The following is a 26,337-nucleotide window of genomic DNA, read 5'->3' as shown; positions in this document are numbered from 1 at the left end:
TTTGTAGAGGGTGCAAGTGTCTTCGCTGAAAGCTGAGACTTGAGCTAACCTATGGGTTTAGAATAGAGAGGTCTTCGGAGATATAATAGTTGGCAAAAGATAGCATTCTTCATGAACTAACCCCACTTGATAGGATTAAGGAGATTCATAGGGTTACTTTGGAAGAATAAGGCAAAGTAGAAACTCTTAATCTGGTTTGTAAGATATGTAGCAAGAGGAAGTGATCCACCGGAGACAAATCAAGATGCAATTGGATCATAGTGGGAGACAAGTTCTCGACTATATGCTTTGCCGGTTAGTATTTGGGTCTCGGTAGAGGAAGTGGGCCTAGGTGTGTGTTCACTCGACTAAATTTTCCATCCTTATTGATGGCTCCCATTTCAGTTTCTTCAGAGCCTTGAGGAGCCTTCGGCAGGGAGACCCTCATTCTCCCTTCTTGTTTGTCATTGTCTTGGAGGCTCTTAGTAGGATGCTATGCAAAGGACAAGTGGTGGGTCTTTTTCAACGTTTAAAGGTGAAAAATGTTGATAGTAGGGTCTCTGATGCAGGACAATTAACCACTTGTGCTAAAAGCTTGAACTTTTAGAGCAAGTGGTTAATTGTCCTGCATCAAATTAGTATCAAAGCGGGAGGTATCAGGTTTGAGACTCCTCACCGGGGGTGATTAATGTAGGGGCATTTTTACACCGGGCTCGAGTCGGGTAGCCTGTGGGATGCGGGGGCACACTTGGGGTGGGCGGCCCGTGTGAGGCGGGTGGCTCGCGAGAGGCAGGCCCCACCCATGTGATTCGGGTGGCTCTTGTGAGGCGGTACCCATGTGATTTGGGGCCATGAGGGGGGTTCGGCCGAGGTCCAACCCATGAGATGTGGGGCCTGGGCTATGAGATTAAGGGATTGATTCGCCATGCTCCAACAGTTCAAGCTTTTAGAGCAAGTGGTTAATTGTCCTGCATCAGTCCCTCATCTCCAATTCACTGATGACAACCTCATTCTTTGTGAGGCTGTTAAGTTTATGGCCGATAATCTATGTAACAATGTGAGGTGCTTTAAGGTTGTGTCGGGTATAAAACTCAACATTTTCAAAAGCAAGATTCTTGAGATTCATACGTCCACTAATGAGGTGTTTGTTTTAGTTGAAACCTTTGACTGCAGGGCTAGTTCCTTTCCGTCTACGTACCTTGTCTTCTGATGCAGGGACATGTGATGACCTAATCCTAGATGCATGTATAATCAGGTTAAAGAATTTTCAAATAAATACACCAATTAACTAACCATTTCCAGTCAAAGGGATTAGGTAAACTTCAAAACAAAGATGAGGCATTCCGTCAGGATAATGCCTCTTAGCATAAACTCGCGTAAACAGTAAAAAAGGGTGGATCTAGGGATATGAGGATATCCTAGATCTAGCATAAGTCAGTCCACAATTAAGTTTGGATCTGATTCTACGGACTAACCATCCATCTTTTCCATTCAAACTAGCAAGGGGATGTCCAGAGATGAATGAAAGGGGTGAAGAATGAAAGGTTCGAGATGAAGAAAGTACGGGTTCTTTTGTCGTCAAAAGAAAATGAGGATGATTCTTACATTTTCCTGCACCTCGAAGATTTAGAAAGAAGGAAACCTGAAATCGGGGCGGAATCCTCAACACCCTAGGGCTATCCTGAAACCCTAATATCTTGAATAAAGAGTAAGAAAAGAGACGAATTTCTATTCATTCAATAATAATAATGAAAATAGGGTTTCTTATAACATATATATACATATATATATAAGCTATGGAAAAAGTAAAAGTGCACTAAAGCCCCTGAAAACAAGAAATATAACAAAAAAAAAAAAAAAGTAAAGAAAATACAATAAAGCCCCCGAAATAAGGAAAATAATAAAAACGCCTAAAACTAAAACACTCGTGTGGTAGGGTGTGAAATCCGACCCATGGATTTATAGTCTAGGTGCGGTCATGCCGCTCCTGCACTCGTAGTGCGTCAGAAAATGGGTCCGATGGACCCAACGTCCATCCACATCAACTCCTCCACTCCGGTTCTCTATCAATACGCCTCCTCCTCTAGTACACTTTAAATGATGCACCATTGATGTCCGCATCAATTCTTCCCGGGTAGGAAGAATTCGCCACTGGTGAAAGTGAACTCCTGTATCTCTTGAGCAAATCGGGGTTGATGCGCTGCAACTCTGCCTCTGTGATCCAAGAGTTATCTGTAATGGGCCTGTTTCTCCATTTGACTAGGAATTTCTGGAAACCTCCGGAGCGAGTGGAAACCGCCTCGGAGTCCAAAATTTCATCTATCTCGTCCCTTCTCGATGTAGGTGGAAGAGAAGATAAGATGGGTACAGGAAGATAAAGCTGTGGCTAAGGTCCATTTATCGGGAGGGTCTGGGAAGAAACAGGGGAACCAGTGGATAGATGTAATGGCTCGTGAAAGGGATCTAGATCTTCCACATTAAATGTGGAATTGATGCCCATGGTAGCAGGTATATCAACAACATAAGCATTAGACCCCAACTTTTTCACAATTTTATGTGGGCCTATGCTACGGGCATGAAGCTTCTTTACGGATTCAGGTGGAAACTGATCATACCTAATACGAACCATGATGTCATCTCCAGGTTGAAATTCCTTAAATCTCCTTTGAGTGTCAGCGGAAAGTTTATAATGTTCATTACTTGAATTAATCTTCCTCCTGATCTCATTATGCAATGCATGTATATGCTGGGTGAAGGACTCTCCTAACTTTGAAGGACGTTGTGGGGTAGCCATGGGGATCAAATCTATGGGGGCTCGGGGTCTAAGACCTGAAACAATTTCAAACGGGCTCATTCCTGTGGACCTGTTCACTGAAGAATTATATGCGAACTTTGCTATGGGAAGAAAAGTGTCCCAGGTCCTATGGTGGTCTCCAACCAAACATCTTAACAAATTCCCTAGGCTACGGTTCACTACCTTTGTTTGACCATCTGACTGGGGATGATACGCTGATGAAAAGTGGAGCCTCGTACCCCAAAGATGCCAAAAAGTCTTTCAAAAATAACTAGTGAACCTAGTATTTCTGTCAGACACGATGGATCTAGGTACTCCATGGAGTCGCACAACCTCCTGAAAGAATGACTTAGCAACATGAGAGGCATCTAAGGTCTTATAATAGGGTAGGAAATGAGCCATCTTAGAAAATCGATCAACAACCACAAGTATGGAGTCGTGCTTATGAATAGTCTTGGGAAGCCCAAGCACGAAGTTCATACTGACATCTTGCCATGGGGCATGTGGAACTGACAAACGACTATATAAACCTGTATTTTGCTTCCCCTGATTCGCCAGTTGACATGTCTGACATTGCCCTACAATCTTAACCACATCTCGCGGAGATTAGGCCACTAGAAACGATCAAACATAAGGGCAGCTGTTTTATCTCGACCAAAGTGACCTGCCATCCCTCCAGCATGCAACTCCCAAACTTGAAAATCGCGGAGGGATGTTCGTGGGATATAGAGCTTGTCCCCTCCAAAGAGCTCCATCTGTAAGGACCAACTCTGCACTCCTCGAGGGTGGGTCACTAGACAATGACGCATAAATGATTCCAAAATCAGGACAGTTTGAGTACTTACCCTTGAGTTGCTCAAAGCCTGTAACTTTAATACTCATGGACCACAACGTCATGATACGACGGCTAAGTGTATCAACAACTTTATTCTCTTTTCCAGCCTTGTGCTTAAGTATAAACATATACTCTTGAAGAAATTGTGCCCACCTGGCATGCCTAGGGCTCGACTTCTTTTGGGAGCTCAAATATTTCAAGGCCTCATGATCAGAGAACATGACGAATTCTTGCGGTAATAAATAATGTCATCAATGGCGCAATGATTGCACAACTGCATAGAACTCCTTGTCATAAGTGGAGTAGTGTTGTTTAGCCTCGTTTAGCTTCTTGCTGAAAAAAGCCATAGGATGTCCCTCTTAGCTTAACACTTCGCCTATGACAATTCCTTACGCGTCACACACTATCTCGAAGGCTTTGGTAAAGTTAGGTAGACATATGACTAGCGCTTCCGTCATCTTTTTTTTTTTTTTTTTTATAAAAATTTTCGAGAAAGCCCGTGCCACAACTTTAGTCCATTGAAACTCCCCTTTTCGTACACAATCTGTGATGGGAGCCATAATCGAGCTATATCCACGGATGAACTGTCGATAGAATGTAGCTAGGCTGTGAAAGCTTCGCACGTCGTGTATGGTACACGGCTTAGGCCAATTGACAATGACTTTGACTTTCTCGGGGTCTGCAGACATACCCTCTAACGATACAACGAATCCCAGGAAGATAACACGGGAGGTCAATAAGGAACACTTCTTGAGGTTCGCATAGAGTTTTTCTGCGTGCAAGGCGTTGCAGACCTGCCTCAAGTGCTCGATGTGTTGGCTATGGGAAGAATTATAAATGAGGATATCATCAAAGTACACAACTAAAAACTTGCCCATAAAGGGTTGCAACACCTGAGTCATCACCCTCATAAACGTACTTGGGGCATTGGTTAACCCGATGGGCATAACCAGCCACTTGTACAGCCCGTCCTTCATTTTGAAGACAGTTTTCCATTCATCTCTCAGGCGAACACAAATTTGGTGATAACCACTCTTGAGGTTAATTTTCGAAAAGATAGTAGAGGTGGTCATCATATCAAGCATGTCATCAAGCCCCGGGATGGGAAATCGATACTTGATAGTGATCTTGTTTATGATTCTACTATTAACACACATGCGCCACATGCTGTCTTTCTTGGGTGTAAGAAGCGCGAGCACGGCGCACAGGCTCAGACTCTTACGAATGAATCCCTTTTTAAGCAATTCATCCACCCGCCTCTTCAACTTGGCATGCTCGGTGAGGTTCATTCTGTAATGAGGGAGGTTTGGTAGGGTCGCCCTTGGGACGAGATCTGTCGCATGCTGAATGTCTCGCATCAGTGGAAGCTCGTCTGGAAGGTCCTTAGGGAAGACATCCCGAAACTCCTCTACGACAGGACGAGCCTTCTGGGGTATCCCTGTAACAGCCTCAGGTGTACTCTCCCTAGCCATACACCATAGTCCCCGCCTTAGTCTTTTTCTCAAACTCCTTAGCATCTATGATGTGGAGAGACTTTGACTGATGCGCCCTTTGACTCTGAGGACCGCCTGGGGACGCAACATCTTTCGCTCCTGTTGACGATTTGGGAGGGAGCGGGCTCAAGACAAGCTTCTTTCTTTCATGCTTAAATACACAATTATTCGTACGCCTGAATATTGTGACATCTTTGTCATAGAGCCATGGCCTTCCCAAGATGATATGGCCAACATCGATCGTGACTACATCACATCACAACTTGTCTTTGTATGGTCTAAACTCAATCGGAACAAGGCATCGCTGGGTCACAGGAAGGGATGTCGCATCCATCCAAGAAACTGTATGGATTGGGGTGAGGGACTGGCTTCAACCCCAGACGACTCAAAGTGACTGGAAAAACTACATTCTCACAACTGCTGTCTATGATCACTTTGTAGCTCTTTTCTCCGCACTTAGCGTAAGTGTGGAAAATGGTGGTTCTGCGCCAATCTTCGCTTTCCTTCATCTGGGTCAAGGCGCACCTCAACATTGAAAGTGGGATAGTCTCCACAGTATCATCCTCAGCATCACTAGCCGGGTCAAGGGAGGGGATAATGATCTTCTCATCACCCTGGTCATCATCAACTTTATCTGCTACTTCTTCTTCTGTGGGGTGTTCGGAAACAAAGGCAATGCGCCCACCCTTATTTGAACACTCAGCAGCGATGTGACCCATGCCACCATAGCGGTAGCACTGCCCTGGCATCGCGGGCCTAGTACTTGGTCCAGCTATATTATTACTTCGATTTCTGTTGACTGGCTGGGTACCAGGTTGAGCTTTGGGTTGAATTCTGACCTGGGGTCTTGCCCCCTGCGGAGCTACTCTAGGCATAGTAGGTCGAAAATCAATCCCCCTCACATTGGATTGGCGCACACAGTGCTCCAGTTTCTGCACCACCTGGTAAGTATGTTCTAGGCTGGTGACCATGTGAAGCGTGAGCTCCCGCTGAAGCTCAAGCCTGAGGCCCATACGGAAACAGGAGAGAACCACTACAGGGTCCTCATCCACATTGCACTTCATCATATATTCATCGAACTTGGCGATGTATTCCGTCACCGTCATGGATCCTTGGTGTAAAATGTGCCATTGATCCAGCAGCCTCTGCCTGTGAGAAAGGAGAACATACTTCTCTTGCAATAACTCTTTCATCTCAATCCAAAAGAGAACTGACCCCTCTCTAGATCGCTCATATCGATGCTCCACATTCTCCCAATATAGTTTTGCTTAGCCCACCAATTTCATCTTGGCGAATCCGACTCGTCATGGGTTTGGAAGACCGTGTCACTTAAAGAAGTGATCCATGTTTGCTAACTAGTAAAAAAAAACATTGAGGTCCAATCTCCCATCAAAACTGGGAGCGTCAACCTTGATGCCCTTCATGACCCTAGAAACAAGGTCCTCGTGCTCATGATATCTCTTGGGGTGCTGACGACGCACCCTATCATGGCCCTTCTATTGGGCGAGAAGAATAAGATCACAATTGTGTGTGGGTGGTAATGGATACACCCCATCGTGTTTGTTGCCAGGCCCACAGGCCTGGTCTATGTCCAAACCATCCCTAGGCGGATCAGGGCCCACAACTTAAGACTGATCGACAACCCCAGTGTCGGGGGTCGCCTAGGCTCCACCTACAGTAGCGGTTAGAATACCAACCTCTAGATGCACAACTCTCTCCTCTATATGTGTGAACCTACCATCCTGATGCGCAAACTGCTACGCGATATTATTCCTTAAGGTTCGAAACTGTTGATCCATTCTCTTAGTTAGGCCCTCCATAGCCTTGGTAAATTAATCAGAGTCCATGGTGTAATGGAGACCAAACCCACAACCAGTGCGCGTGGGCATACACCAGGAATGACGAGTGAATGGTCCTAGATCTGTGCGAGAAAGGGTAAAAACAATGACACCAATGCAATACAACTACCCTATATGGCCTAGATGATGAGGACATCGTGCGTATGCGCGCCCACACGCCGCCCACGCGTGCACGCACACCACCCCCTACGCACGTACGTATGAAGAAGGAGGGCCCTACCGTCAATTTGGCTCGATGACGACGTCCAGTGAGGGCCTCCTAGTTAGAAGACGAAGTTTTAATTCAAAATAGTGGGCCCGATAGTCAAGAAAAGCCCATCATGGGATCTCATGTTCGTGACCCACTAGTCGGATTGATTTCATATTTTAGGTTTTGCTTATTTTATTTAGAACATCATGAACGCTTTAGATTTCTTTGATTGGTTTTTATTTTAGTTTACTTCATCGCCAAGTAATAGGTTGCGCACATGGCGCGAGTTTTGGGGTATAAGGTTTTCCCTATAAATAGGCACCCCTTGTAGTTCCTTTGGGGCATTCAAGTTTAATAAAAATTCCTGCAAGTTTGTTTTTTCTACTCTATGAGTTTTTGAGTTGTGGAAAAATTCAAGTGGATGTGAAGCCCTCTCTTTTCAAAGGGCTAATTGCCTTGGTGCGAAGCTACGTTTATCCCAATCCGCCCCTCTATCTTATTTTATCCATCCTTCGATCATCTTCGCCTCAAATCCACTTGTTTTGCCGCTGTTTGCCTCTCTACAGCCAGTTTCTAGAATCTGGCCCTGTAGGAGGGCCGAAACTTCGACGGAGTACCGTGCCTCAACTGTATGTCGGATCGCCATCAAATTTGGAGGGTTTGGAGACCCCCTTGGCCGACCAAGGCCAAGAAGTCCCTTTTGGGATTTGGGCCTCCTCCACATGTGTGGCCTCCTACTGCGCACGTGCGCCGGTACCCTGCTCTGCTGCCCGCATGCGGGATCTGTTCTAGGTTCAGGATTTCCTTCTCTTTTCCTTTTTCTTACCTAGTTTCATAATCCTAGTCCTAGTTTGCATTATCCATAATATGTTTTTCCTTTTTTTCTCATGCTAGGGTTCCTCGAATTAAAATTGGGGAATCCCTTGGATTGGGGGCTGATTACTATGCATGTGTGGCTGAATTCTATTTCCCTTTGAGTATCGTTTGACTTGTAATTTTTATTGTTCCAGCCCTAGCCTGTGTAGGCCTGGACCTGCATGGATTCCCCTTAATTGAATGTTTGGACTTTCATGTGGGGTATGGAATTTGTGTCCAATCCCATTTTGTTGGGACAAGGCCTAGATGTGGATGATGATGATGAGGGTTGAGGCAATTGGGCAGCTGGTGTCAAACTTTGTTCACATCTTTTTCTCATTAATCTGGGAATTCGACATTTCAACTAGAGTGAAATGGCACAATTAGATTCAAGTAGCCAACGACGACGACGTCGACGACGTTAGTGATGACAACAACGATGATGATGAGTTGCATTCTAGAGAAAGAGTGAAGGGGTTGATCATCAAACAAGAACTTGCTAGCATCACACAACATTTCTTCTCAGGAACTTCTGTGTACTGCGCTAGACACCTTTTCAGATTTCTGGTTGCGATATTCAAATTAGGGAAGGTAGTAATTTTTAGCAGCTTTTGATTTACTCAGTTACAGAACAAACAGCTCCAACCTTTCAGTTTGTTTTGGATATATATTGGGCTAGTGTTCCTGACTTTTTAGTAGTGTCTAAGAACAAGTTAAAAGAGATCCTCTCGAGTTAATTTATGGCATCTCTTGGCCCAATTTATTCGGCTTGCGTTTCAATGTATCAGTTTCGAATTCCAAGTTTAACCCTTAATATGTGGTCACGATGATTTCAAAATCTGAAGGGCACCAGTTGCTGCAGGGTTTTGGAGTAAGGAGGGAAAGTTTTCACGATCACATTTTGTTGCAAAAAGAAGCAAAGATCATATTTACTGAGCTAAGATAGGTTAAGTCCCTTCAGGCTGAAGGCTGAAACTGTGATGTTGAAAGATGAAGAATAGAAGACCTTACATAAAAGGGGGGAAATTGAGCAATCAAATACATGCTCTGCTGCATGGCTTCCCAGACCTGTCTTATTAGTATGTACACGTGCGATATTATTATTATTATTAGTTTCTATTTTTATTTTTTTACTGATGTGTGCTCTTCTCTAGTTAGAATGGATTAAGATTTTCTGGATCTCCTGCCAATAATAAAATTTGACCCAAGTGTACTCCTAAGGCAACTTCGATTGCCAACATTAACTATAACAGAATCTTCTATTAAAGTCCTAATTACTACAACTACTGTCAATTCCCATCTTTTAGCCCTCTAAAGGCATTTCTCTCCACATCCGTTACATTGGGCCTCAAACAGCTGTCAAGTGCTAGATAAAGCCACAAATCAGCGTGTCAGAAGCTAAAAGCTAATGTACTCCTTTTGTAATTAATAGTAAAAAGGAGGCTTCTTTGTTGCAGAGTGGTACTGAGCCTTTAGATCCATGAACACATGTCTGAGCTATAACTTATTAATCACAGTTCCCTCTTTATCTTAGTATCAAAATAAAACCTTTTATGGGTTGGGCTTAAAGACAAAGTAAAACTTAATACCTGGTCTACTCTACTCGTGGGATCCACCGATACACCCTAAGGGTGAGGACTTCCCAACATGTGGGGTCTTACATCACTCCTCCCCAGCTAGGCGTTTGTTGATTATTCATCAGATATTGGTGATAATTCTAATTTATTTCATTATCTTCTTTTATTATTTTTCTTTGCAATCTTAGATACAGCAATTCTCATTATAGCACCAGTTGCAAAATTTGTTTGTGCATTTGTTAATTTTCTATTTGGCGTTCTGCCTGTTTGGCAACTAGTGCTGTACTTCTGTCTTGTGTAAACAGCTGTGTAATTCTTAAATTATCTTTTAAGTTGATCTTCAATCGACAAGTCACACTGCTCTATCGGATTGCATGATGTTTAATCTTCCTTCTATACCATCTCTTATTCCTTCTCATTCTTCTGTAAGAATGTAACATTCATCTCAACAACTGCACTGTGCTTTTTTTTTTTTTGTACGGATTGTTGGGTAGAATAATACTCTTATTGCTTTATTGCCAGCAATGTCTTTGTAGTGTATAGTTGATGAGTTTCTTTGTCCAGGCACCTATGACTGATGCAGAAATTGAAGAGTTAGTTGCAGATTTTTTGGAAGTTGAGAGTAAGGTATTATTCTCCCTTGCCCTTTTCTATTGCTTTTAAGCTGTTGAACGGTGAGTTTTTGCTTTCTTCTTTTTTCTCCTCTCATTCTAATTTTTAGGCAGCAGAGGCTCAAGAATCACTCGAAAAGGAGTCACTCGCACAAGTGGAGAGAGAAGTCAGAGCAGAATTGGCTCAAAATCTTGAAGGGGATGATGTCAGTTTCTGCTTTTCTTTGTGCACTGTGCTGTTGAACCTGGTTCATGCCTATACAATCCTATTTCTCTGATTTTCTGTTGGTTTCTTTGCACAGCTGGAAATGGCCGTATCGACGGAAATGAAAACGTTCGTAGAGGAATGGGAGAAGGCTCTTGATGACCTAGAGGCGGAGAGTGCCCTTTTGCTGGTGTGCATTTTTTTGTACTTTATTTTCATGCTTGCATTACATGTTATGTGAACTTCAAGTTACGTTTTAGATGTTTGTCATTTGGGTACTTGTTTAGTGCATATTTTGAGCATTTCTGTGCCGATGTTTCTTCTTGTTCTAGAGGCTGATGACGGTCTCACTAGAAGACTCATTATTTGTGGATGTTTTGGACTGATAAGTGGTCTCATTTTCATAGTTACTTTCCACTATATAACATGATTAAAATCATGTGAATAAAACTGACCTGATATGGAAACATGCTGCTCAAGTTGTAATATCAAATTGAATTATGGAAGCAGGACATTTGTACGAAATCTTTTCTCAGTGGGGGCAGTCCAACTTTACTTGATGGCTGGAATCTTGCACGTCATTTCTTCCTAAGACGAAAGCGTTATGGTTTGAGATTTGGAATTTGAATAAAGTGCTAATGACTAAAATGAATTCAGAAAGAAAAAAAAACGACATCACATAAGTCGTGATGTCATGCATGAATACCATTCCTCATCTCTCCAGATTCTAGTAACTTTCTTTAACAGTGCAAATTTGATTAGAGACGAGCACATTATGGTATTACTGACAGTTCTATTGTGGGAACTATTTAATGAATAACTGAGGTGAACATTGCAAAACTGCCATGTAGTTCAAATGACAAGAAGCGTACATCTCACTTTAAATGATGATATGGGTTCCTGGTACTAGTAACTTCTCCCTCATCTCATGTCAAGGTCACCAAAGATGCAGAGGCCATACTCCCCACCCCCCAACTACCAGAACGAAAACTCCTATCATTGCTTGTTGGAGTCTGTCTCTGTCAATTTTTTGTCGTACTGTAGTCTATCATAAAATTTTAAATATCTTTGTTTCAATTTTCATGGTGGGACGCAACAACGTAAGGAAAGGTTCATATATTATCCTTTGTTGCTGCTGGGAATTGCTGGAGGTTTGCCTTATGCTACATGTGACTCAACAAGGGAGAATATCACCATGAAGATTACACATATTTTTTCATGAACATGGTGTATTTTGGATAGTTTATATACACTGAGAAGCCAGAATATGTGGCTGGGCTTGTTGGCTTGGAATCACCTTTTATTTTTATTTTTATTTTAATTCTTCTCTAATTGTTGGTATTTTTTACTGTCTAAGAAGACTTTTGCCACCAGCAGACTCCTTCATATTTATTTTTAATGGCATATGGTGTTTGACATGACTTCTAATGGTTAAAGAAAAAGTAACTTGGTCTTCAATGGCATTTATTTGGTTACATAGTCATTTTGTTTAAATTTCACAGGCTTCCTATTTTTTGGTGATCTGACTTTTTTTTTTTCCGCATTGGGTTTGGTTTTACGTAGTGCGCTTTTTTTTATTATAGTTAATTTTGGCACGGAAAATGCCTTATGATATGAAGCTTGGAGTGTGAGCTATTTGATAATCTGGTTTTCAAAATCACTGTATGGAAAACTTTGCAAACTTGTATTCCATTTGTGAGACAGTCATTGTCCCTAGCGGGTATGATTAGTGGCATGAGAATGGTTTGGCTTTATCAAATAATTTTTGAGTTTAGCTGGCAGTTGATGACATCTCTTTGGCAGATAAATTGAAAACTAATCTAAGGATGCTGGACATGAAAACTTTTGGTAATTTTATGAGAACTTTAATGGAATTTCAAACAGAAACTGACGGTGAAGAGGCATAGATTTATTTCTTAAAAGTTTTGATAGGAATGTGTATGCAGTTTAGTATTTCTACATGTCACATTATTTTAGCATCATGAGTTGCTGAGCTAGCATAACTGTATGAAATGTGAGAGTATTTTACTTTATAAGACTTGAGAATTTAGAATTAGGTTCAAATGTTTGAGTCCTATATTCAACTCATGAAAATATAGAACTATGTTTGAATGTTTGAAGTCCCTATTCTACTCATGTTGCATTGACACATTTTTTTTCTGCACACAGGAACAACTTGATGGGGCTGGTATTGAACTTCCTAAACTGTATAAATGGATTGAAAGTCAGGCACCTAATGGTTGCTGCACTGAAGCTTGGAAAAGACGGACACTCTGGGTAGGGTCTCAGGCAACTAATGAAATTGCTGAATCAATTGCAGATGCAGAAAAGTATCTGCAATCCTGTCGGCCTGTAAGGAGGTATGACTATTTAATTATATTGGTTTTTATGGGTAACACATTGGTTAATGTTGTGCTGCTTAATTTATTTACCTATCCTGGGACCAGACAGCGGGGGAGATTGGTGGAGGAAGGTGCTAGTGGCTATCTTGGAAGAAAACTTTCCATTGAAGATAATGGAGATGCACCGAAAGAAATTTTGGAGAAGGATTGGAGCTCATTTAATGACCTTATTCAATCTCATAAGGCATCTGACACTTCCTTTGGTGGAAAACACTGGGCTTCTGTGTACTTGGCCAGTACACCCCAGCAAGCTGCAAGATTGGGGCTCAAGTTGCCCGGAGTTGATGAGGTAGTGAATCTTTTATATAGGGCTGCATCTGGAAAATTCTATATTTGCATTGTGTGAAATGGCCATTAGTTGAATTGAAATGCCAATTGTGCTCAAATCCGCTCTTTGCTACATTGATCTCACTTTGCATATGGGGATGGTTCGACAGACTTCATCCATTCTGCTTGATGTGTGGTGGAGTGTCCACACTTTCTAAACATGATCCAATTTGAATATTGTAGTTGGCTCTATCTAAATCATGCACAATAGGGTTTCACACACTTTCCAAATGGTGCCCTGACATTCCTTTGATTCCTTGCCACTTACTCTAATCATATATTTGATGCCTTGATTTCTTTTCTATCCTTGAAAGACTGCATTTGTTTCACCGTTAATTATTTGGTGTATTTTCTTTCGCCTTAAGAGCTGGAAGCAGAAATGATGAATGAATGAAATTGCAATTTTATAGAGGCGTGTGTCCATATTTTCTCAAAATATTTTGTTTGTTGCCACCAATGATTTTCTGTTTAACATGGCTAATATTTCTTCGGTCAAAACTATGGGATATGATGAGTGATTTTTATCCGGCTTTTCTGCTTGCCATGATTGTTGGACCTCAAATTTTGGTAGATGTTATACGTATTTACTATGTGCAAGCATTGTGTATAAGATGTTTGGGGAAGACAAATAGTTGGTAGTGCCCTTATAGCGAATGAATGTTTGGACTCAAGTCATAAATCCAGATCAAAGGGTATCTTATGTAAACTTGATCTTGAGAAGGCATATGATCATGTGGACTGGGGCTTCCTTCAGTATATGTTAATGCAGATGGGTGTTGGTGAGAGATGGAGAGGGTGGATGGGGGAGTGTGTCGGTTCGGCCTATTTCTCAATACTACTCAACGGTTCCCAAAAAGGCTTCTTCAAAAGCTCCACGGGGTTGCGTCAAAGTGATCCATTGTCTCCGTTTCTTTTTCTTATAGTCGGGGAGGCCTTATCCAGAATGCTACATAAAGGTCAAGATGCAGACATTTTAAGCGGAATTAGAGTGGAAGGAATGACCACTCCGATCTCCCATATTCAGTTCACGGATGATACGCTGTTATTTAGTGAAGTGGACCAAGAGAAGGTGAGTAATTTGTGTACAACGATTCGATGTTTTGAGGTTGTCTCAGGGTTGAAAGTTAATATGCTGAACTTTTCGACTGTGCAACGGCCTGGTTCCTGACCACTGAGCGATACGAACATTCAAAACCATGGCTAATTGTTTATTTCATATTTTTCATTAAAGAAAGGAATGGGAGAGTTCTCGTGAGGGGATAATTTGAGGGGGAATCGCTTGAGAGGAGAGAGCCAATTGTGAGGACGTCCTTGACAGATGGTGATTCAGGAGAAAATTTACATCCCGCTTCGGGGAAGAAGCGGGCAAAGAGTTCAGGTAGGCAGGTAGGTGAGGTTGAGTGTCGAAGTCGATCAAGGGATGAAAGGAGTGGGAGTAATGATGTCGGGGGTAAAAGGAAGGAAGATAGTAAGGGGAAAGGGAAGCTAATAATAGGAGAGGGAGTGGGAGGGGAAAATAGAGGAGGAGGTTCGATCTCTTGGTAGGTCCTTGAGTTGGGGAGATGTAAGGGAAAGGTAAGCAAATTATAGAAGTGACAAGAGGTGAAATCGAGATGGGAAGGCATGTCCCTGAAGGGGAAATCTAAGGGGGCAAGGTATGCTAGGAACACTGAACCCCTGTCCAAGCTTCCGACATTGTTTGCAGAAAAGTTCCAGTGGGATGGAAGCTTAACTTCAGGAGGGCTTTTATAGGGGTGTATGCTCGGTGAAGGAGGTGATTGTCCCTAAGGAGAGGGTCTCCTAAAAATATAGGGGGTTTGCGTTTGTTCAGCTCAGGAACCCGAAAGATGTTAGGAGGGTGATGGTGGAGATGAACAGGGCCGGAAGTTCTCAGTGTAGAAGGTGAACTATGAGCCTGAGGTTATTAATAGGTTAGTAGGCAAGGAAGAGGAAGTGGAGGTTGGAAATCATTGGCGAAAGGAGGAAGCAGTTACGACCAGTGTTCCCATTGTTGTCGAAAAATCGATAATATTCTCGATAATTTTGGTGCCGCCGAACCAGCGACAACAAAACCCCCTTTATTTGTATCTCTTACTGAAATCAACGATTTATCGATGGAATTATCGACAAATACGATAAATGGCGATATCAGCGAGATACCACAACTACCCCTCCTTTTAGACAGTTGCAAACTACCCCATTTTCCTTTAAAAATCGCAATCTTATTGCTCAATAACACCTAGAGCTCGAAAATCTCGAAATAGCCTGTGTCAGTTTTGCATAAATACATTGAGAATTGGAAAAAAAAAAAAAAAAGAAAAATCGATAAAACCTGTTGTAGTTTCTTCGAATCTAGGTGAGGGCACATTGTTCTTCTTCTTCCATTGCAATGACTCTCTCTCTCTCTCTCTCTCTCTCTCTCATTTTCAAGGCTCAGTAAATGATCCTGTAAAAAACTAGACTGAGAACCTGAAAAGGTTGTAACTAAAAAGTTTCTCTATCATTTTCAAGGCAAGGTCTTTGCATTTTCAAGGTACAACAAATGAGAGAGCCTTGCATATGATGCTTAGGCAGTGTATGATACTCAGGTAGTGTATGAGTTTTATGATACTGGGGCAGTGTTTGATGCTCGATACACAGGCAGTGTATGAAGCATGATACACTAGCATTCAGGAATTGTACACGTGGCTCATATATGAACTTAAATAGATTAATTAAGTTGTAGAACTTACTAAGCCACGGTCTCTAAATTAGATTGTTTAAACAATCCAAACCTTTGATTCATGGACTCTTGCTTATCAAAAATCAAAATAAAGTTAATTTCAATATTTTCAAAAATCATTTGGATGGATGGATGGTTAGATGGGATGGATATATGGATGGATGTTGGAATGGGATAGTTGGATGATTAGACGGGATGGTTGGATGGATAGATGAGATGGTTGGATGTTTGGATGTACGGTTGGATGGATAGATGGGATGGATGGAGATGATTGGATGGGATGGATGGGGTGGTTGGATGGATGGATGGATGGATGGACGGTTTGTATGGATGGATGGATTGGGTGGTTGGATGGATGGTTGAATGAATGGATGGTTAGATGGATGGACGGATAGATGGGATGGATGGAGGGATGGGATGGATGGTTGGATGGATGGTTGGATTGATAGATAGATGGATGGAGGTTTGGATGGATAGTTGGGATTGATGGGATGGATGGGATAGTTGGATGGTTGGATGAGACAGTTGGATGGATGTTTGGATGGGATTGTTGGTTTGATGGTTGGTTGGTTGGATGGATGGAATGGTTGGATGGATGGTCGGATGGATGGAAGACAACACGAGCTTTTAGGCCCCAATTAAATGGAAACTTGTTATGTATGCATTCTTTTTGCAATTTTTTTTTTTTTTTTTTTTTTTTTTTTTAATTCCTAAATATGCAAATGTTTGTGTTTTAGCATCTTCTGAAGTTTTACTGTAGAATTCCATCGCTTTCCCCATGTTTCCTCATGTTTCCCTTGCATTTCCGATTATTGGTGATATTATTGGCGATAATAATATTGTTTTCTTTTAATCTTCGGCCAACGAAACTTGTAGTGATATTGACAACTCGAACACTGGTTACGACAGAAAACAGAGGAGAAGAGAGGGAAAGAAGAGGAAGGGGGAGAAGAACAAGCAAGGTTGGTTGCAACCTGGTTATTAAGTCACTGGGATCTTGACACCCGAATCACAAAGAAATGGACAAGTGTACACCCACAAGAATATTTGAGTAGAAAGGGAGATAATTTTATTGATATCAATCTTATTCTCTTACAATACTTAAGATAACTCACACAAAAAAAATTTGGAATGCCTGCCTCTTGCAACCTCTCCCCTCACCCACTTTTATAGACCCTAAATGAATCTTCAACGAGAATCCTCATCCAACTAAAGATTGATTTCAAATCAATCTAATCTGCCTAAGATGGTGAAAGCCTAATATTACAGTTTCGGAAGGGCTGAGCTGAGCCCTCATATGAATATGATGAATAGGAATGGGAGAACTACCCTCTTGAATCGCAAAACCACTGAAATTCTGCCCCCTTGCCATCTGTTCAAGAACATCCGTAGCCAAGTGACAGGCGTCTCTGCCTGATTGAACTTCAGCACTACTCTCTGAGATGAACACATCGAGTAGGCACAACAATCCTCTGTTAGAAGAAAAGACTGAAGCTTGCTCTAGTTGTCCTCTCAATGTTATTGGACTAAACCAGGTTGGGGCCTGGGTGCCACCTTAACACTCTCCCACGTGATAACTACCGCCAATCCCAATGCATTGTATGTCTAGTTGGACCAATATAAGTCTCATACCCTACTCCAACCCTGTAAGATTCACCTGCTACCTTTCCAAGTGAATTTGACTGATGACTCAACATTGTCGCCCCCATTGCACCTCCGCAATACCTCCGATTATCATCAATTTATCATCTTCCCTTGCAAGGCACACATCAACATATAGATCCGAGGCAGGTGAATCAGAGACTTCTCCTTTCCCCATTTGCCTACTGTGAACATCTTGACTGATTGGCGTTGATGATGGCCTGAGCTTCAAAAGAGGCAAAATAGGGTAATGTGAGCTCCCCAACCTCCAAGTCGACTACCTTGCACACTACCGCCTTCACAAGCAACAACATCTCAATCCTTACAAACATGAAAAAGTCCTCGAGAACATCTTATCCTACTCTGCAACCTTACGAAACATGGATCCTAGCTCTATAATCACAGAATTTGTCCCAGCGTGAGCCGGAATGCCGAACAAGTGAATCCAGGTCCACCGTTTGTCACCATTTCTGATGGACACAAGTTCTATGTGTTCGACAGACGTTGTTAGTTGTAGGCTAGATCTGAAAAAATGTCACCATATCCTCCCTTGAGTTAAAGGGAAGGAAATGATCTACAGATAATAGCATCACTGAAATCCTTAAAGCATCAAAAGAAGATCTCTTCAGAACCTCCACAATCTCCAAATAGAAACACCACCATAGGAAGCTGTTGCCACAAGACTATAAGTCAACTTCTTCATTCTCCCGTTTACAAATGCCTCAGGCACTCTAACCAGATTATCCACAAGTTTGGCTGTCAATGGGCCGGGCTTGGTCTGGTCAAAATTAAAATTTTGAACAGGCCCGATCCGAACAGTTCAAAATCCAGGCCGAATCCAACTCTTGAACCAGCTTGTTAACTGCCCTATCCATTAGAGCATTAGGCAGGCCTAATTTTCTCTTCTTGGTTTTATGGGAAGCAATTTTCTCTTCTTTGACTCCAATCTGCTTACCCCAATTTGCCTTTACAAAATGTAAATCAAAATACTGATGTCTTCCCTCTTAGACTCGATTTCCCTAGCTTCATACACCCTAAATGACCTCAGAGCATATGCCCATTTATCATGTTGATGCCCTTACAGGCTTTGTCCTTGTGCTGTAAATGCAGAAATAGCCTTGTAGGCTTTATCCCAATCGAAGCCATGACTTTCTCCTATGCGGTAAACACATCTCTGCTATCACCCCGAACCTCCCAAAGACTTTCAAATTGCCAACAGAGATCGAGAACAGTATATTGCCCACAACAATACTGAAAAGGACCTTTACATTATGATCTTCCACTCCACCTCATCTTCCATCTAGTGGAACATCTTTTATACATTGTGGTTCCTTGAGTGAATGTGTGTGTGTGTGTGTGTGTGTGTGTGTGTGTGTGTGTGATGAGAGAATGCTTTACTAGGCAGGGGTATCTTCAGTTTCAAAGGGTTTTATCCATGATCAAGGGAAAGGTCTATATACGGTAACGGGTGTGAGTATCTCTTATGATTTTTTTTTTCTTTTTCTTTTTCTTTCGATAAAAGTCTTTGATTGGGTGGTGGATTGTGATAAGATTTTGACTATAGACCATCTCAGAAATGGGTAAGAACTATCATTTATGGGTGTTGCATGTGTTTGAGGAACATAAAGTGTGAACAATCTCTTTATGCACTGCCCTTTCGCTAGTGAGATTTGCTCATGGTGCCTCATTAGTCCAGACTGTTGTGGTCAATGTATGGGTATGATTGTCAATTCTTTGAGTGTTGGTTACTTGGCCTTTATGAGAATCAAGTATGGATTCTGTGGAATGTGTTTCATGATGGTGATTTGGTCCGTTTGGAAGGATACGAACAGCAGCACATCTAATTTGAGTAATATGAAAATCAGAGTCAGGCGATTGATGGAGTGCAGAGTAGAGTGAGTTCTCAAGCTTGTCCTTGAGGATTCTTCTGGGTGTAGAAGTGATGATTTCATGGGGGAGTGGAATGGTTTTCTTTTGTAATGAGGGAGCCTTAGCAGCTTGGTCTTGTAGGGGGCTGTATTCTTTGCTTGTTTGGGTGTTGCATTTCTAATAAGTTCCTTTAGGCCCTGTTTGGGATCATGGAAATGAGAGTGTGAATTTGGTAAATCCATGAACTATTCAAATTCATGGATTTTCTTTGGATTTGGAATTTTGGTTATATGCTTGTAATTTTGCGTACTCCTATTCTTGATTGTCTGGACTGCATACGTCAATGTTACATTAGTTTTTTTTTTTTTTCCTTTCACTATAAAGTTATAAAGACCCCAACACTTCTATCTATTGCTCTGTTCTTGAATTTTCTTGTATCCCTTTTATAAAAAACATGTTATGTCATTCCTTTCGCCAATTCTTGTTTATTAACTAAGCCATTGTCTTCGTCAATTTGTGTTGGTCATAAATTGGTTGTATTGCTTGTAGCACCTCAGATGTTTTTGTGACCTTATTATTTTCCTATCCAGGTGGAGGAGATAGATGACATTGAGTGCACATCCAGCGATCCATTTTATGCCGATGCACTTGCAAATGAAAAAGATATTGATCTTTCTGAAGAACAAAAGAGAAACTTTAGAAAGGTCTGTAAGGGTCAATTGCATTGGATCCTTTTAGCAATCAATTATGCTTATTTCATACTTGAAATCCCTTGATAAATCAATTATGTTTGGTTCATATTCAGGATCTGTCTGCACATTTTAATGGGTTTCGTAAAAGTTCAATTTATATTAGTTACAGAACTTCCTGATGTGAGTCAGCTTAATCATTCTTTGCTGTTGCAAGATTCTGTTCATGCAAACATTGATACCATCTTGTCAGATTCTGTTATCACTTGATAGAAACAGACTTCCCAATCACAATTGTTATGATACCATTCAGCACCACAATCTGTATCAGTTCACTCTGATGCAGTGTTCGCAATATCGATACTATTGGCCGATATTATCGTTATTGCTGGCCAGCGGCATGAAACCCGTCAAAAATCCCACTGAAAAAAAAACAGAATAATGTGTATCCTGCGATATATCGCATGATTTTTTGCAATATCACTGATATAGCGCACAATATCGCACAATAATTTCTACGATAAAAGGGCCAAGAACGTCGGGGTTGCATAATTACTGAAAAAAATGATTTTTTAAGGGAAAAGCTTTCAATCGATGTAAAAGATGGAATTTCGGTACTTGTAGAAGAAGATTGCGTGATCGGAAGTAGAATTCGGTTGGCCACTCGATCAATCGATAGCTGTGCGCTGTAAACGTGAAAAGAAATTTCCTATTTTTTTCTTTGATTAAATGGTAGATTTATACTGCAAAGAAGATTTCGACAACCAATGTACAAAAAATTGTGGGCTGTGGGGTCTCCGGTCAGGGTCTCACCCAATTCGCTTTTTACCTCCTGGATTTGACTAAGCAAATTGCATACTGAATAAACCCTTTGGGGGAGCAGATTAGGTGATACCTAGGTAACACCTTAGTGGGGCCCACCTTGATGAACTTGTTGTATATCCACGCCGTGCATCCCCTTTTCCAGCCCATTTTAGGACGTGGTCCCCAAAAATAAGCAGATCCAAATCTTAGGAGGACCACACCACATGAAATAGTGGTCTGATTGAACGCCCAACATTAAAAACTTTCGTGGGCTCACTTTAAGCAGAACAGTAATGTTTATTTTCCATCCAACTTATTCATAAGATCAAACAGACCTAAATGATGGTAATGTACAAAGATCAGCTTGATCCCAAAATTTTGAGGCCTATAAAAATATTTTAATGGTCATTCACCACTTTTTCCACTGGTGTGGTCCAACTTTTTGGATAATGTCCTAAAATGAGCTGAGAAAACGGATGGGCGGAGTGGATATACAACACATTCATCAAGGTGGGCCATCATGCAACTCTATGTGGGTCTAAGCCATAGCCAATCAAGTCATTAATAGGTATGTTTTTCAATTTCTACTTCGTTTTTGCTTTTGAATGAATTAATTATGTTTTCATGCATGTCTTGATATATTTATAAATGTTATGCATTTAATTTAAATATAGTTGCATTGGTTAAGTTAGACAATGCATAGCTTATGACCCTATACAAAGGAAACCTATTATGTGCAATTCTTTTTTGAGATGTTATGATTTAAAAGTATGTATTAAGGTATTTTTTAACAATCCCTAAAGTTTCATTGGAAAATTCAACCATTTCCCCAATGTTTCCCTATATTTCCCAAAAAGTGCTATAAATTGCCCGATACAAACGATATGTCCTGTGTGCTAACTGATACGTATTTGTACCCCAAGTGTGCGATAGATCATGCTAAACTGATATTTCAAACACTGCTATAATGTTACTTTGTAATTTTCTTAATGATTGATTTTGTGACTTTAGGGTAATCATTACTTTCTAATTTTCTTTAATGGTTGATTTTTTGACTTTTAGGGTAATCATTACTCTCTAATTTTCTTTAATGGTTGGTTTTGTGTCTTTAGGGTAGTCATTCAAGACACGAATTGAAATGGCTCTTAATTGGCTCATCTTTATGATATTCACTTGCATTGTGTGTGGAAGTGCTTATGATGATCGTAACTTTAAACGTCTAGAGGAGAAATCCAAGTTCAACATTTGTATGATTGTGCCAGCTGCCTAATCTTCGAGCTTGTTGGTCTAGCCTGTCTGGGCTGAAGTAGAACACCTAACTAAAGAGTTTTATTACAGTCAAAAATTGATTTGAAGGGAAAAGATCTCTCAAAAAAGAAAATGAAGGGAAAAGCAATTAGAAAGTCCAATAATAATTTAAAGAATAAAATAATTAGAAACTGCGGTATTAATTTAAAGAAATAAACTGCAGTATTAATTTAAAGAAATAAACTATCTTAATTGGAAGAAGATGTCTACTGAGAGATGAAATTATTACAATATTTTTGGAATTGCAAGTTCATTATAAATCTGAGAACTTCTACAGCTGGAGCTCATAAATGCAAATGTCATGAGAGTAAAATTAGTGAATATGCTAAATGGGTTCGGGGGGTTGTTCCGTGCAAAGGAAATTTTTTTTTTTTGGTTAAAAAATGATTAACATATCACCAAATATTTGGAGGGCTTTGCTTGGAAGCCTGTCTATTTCTAAGTACATTTTATAGAACAGAATCCCCCACAATTAAGTTGCAGTTTGATGTAAAAATGAGATTTAAAAGGTAAGAAAGCAGAAGCTTTCTTTGACATAGAACGCTGCTTCTTAGTTCTTAGATGGTTTAGTGTTTGTTTTATTTTCTTTTACCAGGTCTGATAGCAAAATTTTTCTTTGCCATATATAGCATCTTTTTTGTTTTAAATTGGTAACAGGGGAAAAGCCTTGCAAATATAACATAAAAGACTTCTCATTATTGATAATGGAATAATGAATAGTTCCTTAAAAAAGTTAATATAAAGTAGCCTCTCTCAACTAGCCGGTCTAGACAAAATTGTCTAATCAATTTTTTAGACCAAACAGGTTGGAGCACTTCGTCTGTCAAAAACTGGCTAGTATTTATTTTTTGGTTGAATTGGTTTGTAGGGTTTTTGATAGAAGTCAATTCACTGGATAAATAGGTTTTTGTTGGTCTGGCATTTCTAAAAATATAATTTTATGGCTAGCCAACTTTTATTTTACAATAACGAAACTAAGACTTCAGGTGGCCAGCTGGTCCCTCCATGCGTAAAGGAGGGTTGATGTCAGGTGCGAGCTGGTCGTTGAACTTTTGTCAAGCGAGCATGTGGAGCTAGCAGCAAATTGCTGGGAGTCTGGGACAAGGATATGATGATGATGGCAGCAGTGGCGGTGATGACGAAATACTATACAAATGAGATGACAATCATCTGTCAGTAGCCAAAAATATCTCAAATAGAAAATGAGTTGCTGATAAATAAAGGGCAGAAAAGACACCTTCTGCTAAAGTTCAGCTTCTACATTTTCTTCGTTTTAAAATCAAGAAAGGAAACTTGAACCTTGATAAGCTCCTCAGTGCAGTCTTTCTATATCCATGGGTTTGCTTTCCCTAGCCCATCACTTAGTGTTGATGGAATCAGTTTCTTCAATCAATGACTCCTGCAGTATACAATGAACATGCATATCATTTGGAGAAGAGGAGGGACTTTTGGCAATGTCACGGGTTTGACTTCTAGAATTTTGTGTGTGATTTTATACATCTATTAATTATGAGGTCTTAAGGCTGAGCTTGAAGTAACATTAAAATCAAAACATGTTTCTTGTTGAACTGTTTTGAGGCTACCCTGTAGTAAAAGGTGCCATTTCACCATTGAAAATGGAGGGTGGGTGGACATGTAGGTGGGAAGTCATTTATGGAGGTTGTAATAGTTAGCATGGATTGCAGTTTTAGGAGCATGTTTGGGGTAGAAGTCCTTGGCTTCCCTAATATATGTTTCTCATGCAAAGAGGCGAAGTTGTCAGTGAATCATTTTCCTTTTTTTTTTTTTCCTTTTTTGATTATCGTGACGATACGGATTAATTTTGTTGTTACTTATTCAAATTCTTCAATCTCATTTGGATTTTTCAAGGGGTGGTTGCTGATATTGTCAAGGATGGGCTGGGGTTCCGTTTTGGGCTCGTTTGGGTGCCTGGAAAATCCTTCAGTTGTGATGGATTTACAGTTAGAAGGGTTTGCAAATAATGTTTGGATGGGAAACTTTGGACGTAAAATGTTTGCTAGTTGTAAACACTTCACAGGCAAAATCCCCAAGTGTCAGATTACATGCGAAGGGATTACACCTGCAAAGACATTCTACATAGCCTACACCTGCAAAGACATTCTACATAGCCTACACCTGCAAAGACATTATACATAGCAGAGTGTGCTGGTTGATACACAGTATCTGTGGAGCCCTCCATGATTTGCACTGCACATCCAATCTATCTATCATGTTCATCCCTTAATACTCTCCCAGGCCCCCCAAAAAACAGGCTGATTGATTCAGTTGGTGGGTCACATGACAGGGAACAATTGGGATGGGACACGCACCATTAAAAACCTTCTTGATTGCATGTGGGCTCACTATGATGGGTGTAGTATATCCAAACCATCCATCACATGCGTCCATTGATGCTCTCTTAAGGTCCCAAAAGAATCTCCATTGTTTGTTAGGTTGATAATAATATTGACGGGTACCTTGTTTGTTGTGCCCTTTCTCATAAGCAATTTAGCAGCATTCAGCTTTGGATATTCCCTCCAATTGAAATTGTGTGATATTTTCTACCTCGGTCTCTAACATGACCTCTTGTAGACTAGTGTGCAAGTGTCCTATGAAGGGAATGTGGGAACTGAATTATAGTTTATTTTCCTCCACAATGACTGGCCTTTCTGGATCCGGAACCATTCTTAATGATTGGAATGGGAATACAGTTCTTGTCCTCTGAACCTGTGGGAGAGGTGGGCCCTTGGTTCAAAAGGCTAATGTCTTTTCTGTTGAGGACTTCAGAAATATTGGCAGGGTGTCTAACAACTGTAAGGAACTTCTGGGATGTGCATTTGTCGTGGGGAAATTAGTGACATAGCTTTGAGAAGGAATGCTTGGTTTTCCTTGATTAGTGATGCTGTGTGGTTTTATGGTTCATTGCCTGAACAATTTGTGCCCAACCATGCAAGACAACCCCCAAATGCAGCCTCAATCTGTGTACATAAATATGATGGATCTGAGCCCTCTCAAAACCTAATATATTGGGTCCAATCTGCTGTTTTTTTTTTTTTTTTTTTTTTTTTTTTTTAAATTTTTTTTTAAATTTTTTTAAACTTCCTAGGAAAGCCATGTTTGGTGATATGCAAGGTGCTCATGTTGGCGTGGTGAGTGGTTTGTATTTTATTTAATAAAACAAGGTTGTTTTTGAAGTATCTTTCATAAAAAAAAGGTTGTTTGAAATCTTGTTCAAGTATATCACTGATACTTCACAAAATCACCGAAAGTTTATTGAAAAATACTTTTTTAGTTCTATGCATTTTCCGTGCTTTCCCCAAAATAGAGATGTTAGTGCATTCCACTAGAATATCTGGCGATTACTTTTATCTTAAAAAATTTATTAACAAGTCCCATCAAGAGTTCTGCATATGTTCTTTGTGGATTTCTTCAGTTCATAATATCTGTCTTGGCAGGTCAAAGAAGAAGATGATGCAAATGCTGCACGGAAATTGCAAATTAATTTGAAGCAAAGGAGACGTAGAAATCGATGTTGTCAGGTTATCCTCTTTCAGGATTTTTTTGGCTTTTAAGCATTTTCTGTGCCTACTTAAGTTCGATAAATTTTTTTCCTCAAATAGTTTCCAATTCTATCCTGTTTTTGGCTGGGTGAAAATATTTGCACAGGTAAGGAAATTAGTAAGTATACACGTACCAAAAAATACCGTTCCCTGTTCGGTTGTGCTTTGGTTCATTTTGGACATTCTGGTCTGTTTTAAAATGTTTTCTTCTGCTGAAAGTTTGAGTGAACATTTCAATTTCTGGCCAATTTAGCTTGTGATCTCTGATCTCCACGACTTGAGGGAATGTTAGTTATAAAAATAAAAATGATAAAAAAGAAGATTGGATGTGGTTTTAATCTTATGTTTGAAATCCTCTTTCTCCTCCCAAAGCCCTTAACGCAGGTTGAAGGCTTAATGTATTCCTTACATTTTGCAATTTATGTCTGGACCATGATTACTTCCAAAAAAAAAAGAGGAAGAAGAAGAAGAAGAAGAAGTTTGGATCATGAGCTGGGCTAAAATGGTCATTCTATTTTGTGAATATGTTTTTTTTTTGAACAATCTGTTTTGTGAATATGTTATTTTTTTTGTTAAAAAATTATATTTATTATTTTATCTTTTGTTCTTGTCTGAAA

General features: G+C 40.5%; 1 protein-coding gene across 3 annotated transcripts in view; it reads left to right on the top strand.

The window, feature by feature from the left end:
- Positions 1–26,337, top strand: part of LOC131240695 (protein CHROMATIN REMODELING 20) — a 103,104-nt gene that overhangs the window by 9,117 nt on the left and 67,650 nt on the right. For 2 of the 3 annotated variants that reach the window (XM_058239109.1, XM_058239108.1), the window contains exons 3-9: positions 10,147–10,209; positions 10,304–10,399; positions 10,496–10,588; positions 12,568–12,758; positions 12,846–13,089; positions 19,950–20,063; positions 25,616–25,699. In XM_058239109.1, coding sequence (XP_058095092.1) covers positions 10,147–10,209; positions 10,304–10,399; positions 10,496–10,588; positions 12,568–12,758; positions 12,846–13,089; positions 19,950–20,063; positions 25,616–25,699 — 885 coding nt within the window. Of the gene's footprint in view, positions 1–10,146; positions 10,210–10,303; positions 10,400–10,495; positions 10,589–12,567; positions 12,759–12,845; positions 13,090–19,949; positions 20,064–25,615; positions 25,700–26,337 lie in introns of those variants that run through there. The other variant, XM_058239111.1, reaches the window with a different exon arrangement.

This window comes from Magnolia sinica, chromosome 3, assembly GCF_029962835.1.
Source record: "Magnolia sinica isolate HGM2019 chromosome 3, MsV1, whole genome shotgun sequence".
NCBI lineage: Eukaryota > Viridiplantae > Streptophyta > Magnoliopsida > Magnoliales > Magnoliaceae > Magnolia > Magnolia sinica.
The sequence above is the reverse complement of the archived record's forward strand: the minus strand, read 5'-3'. Positions and strand labels throughout refer to the sequence as shown.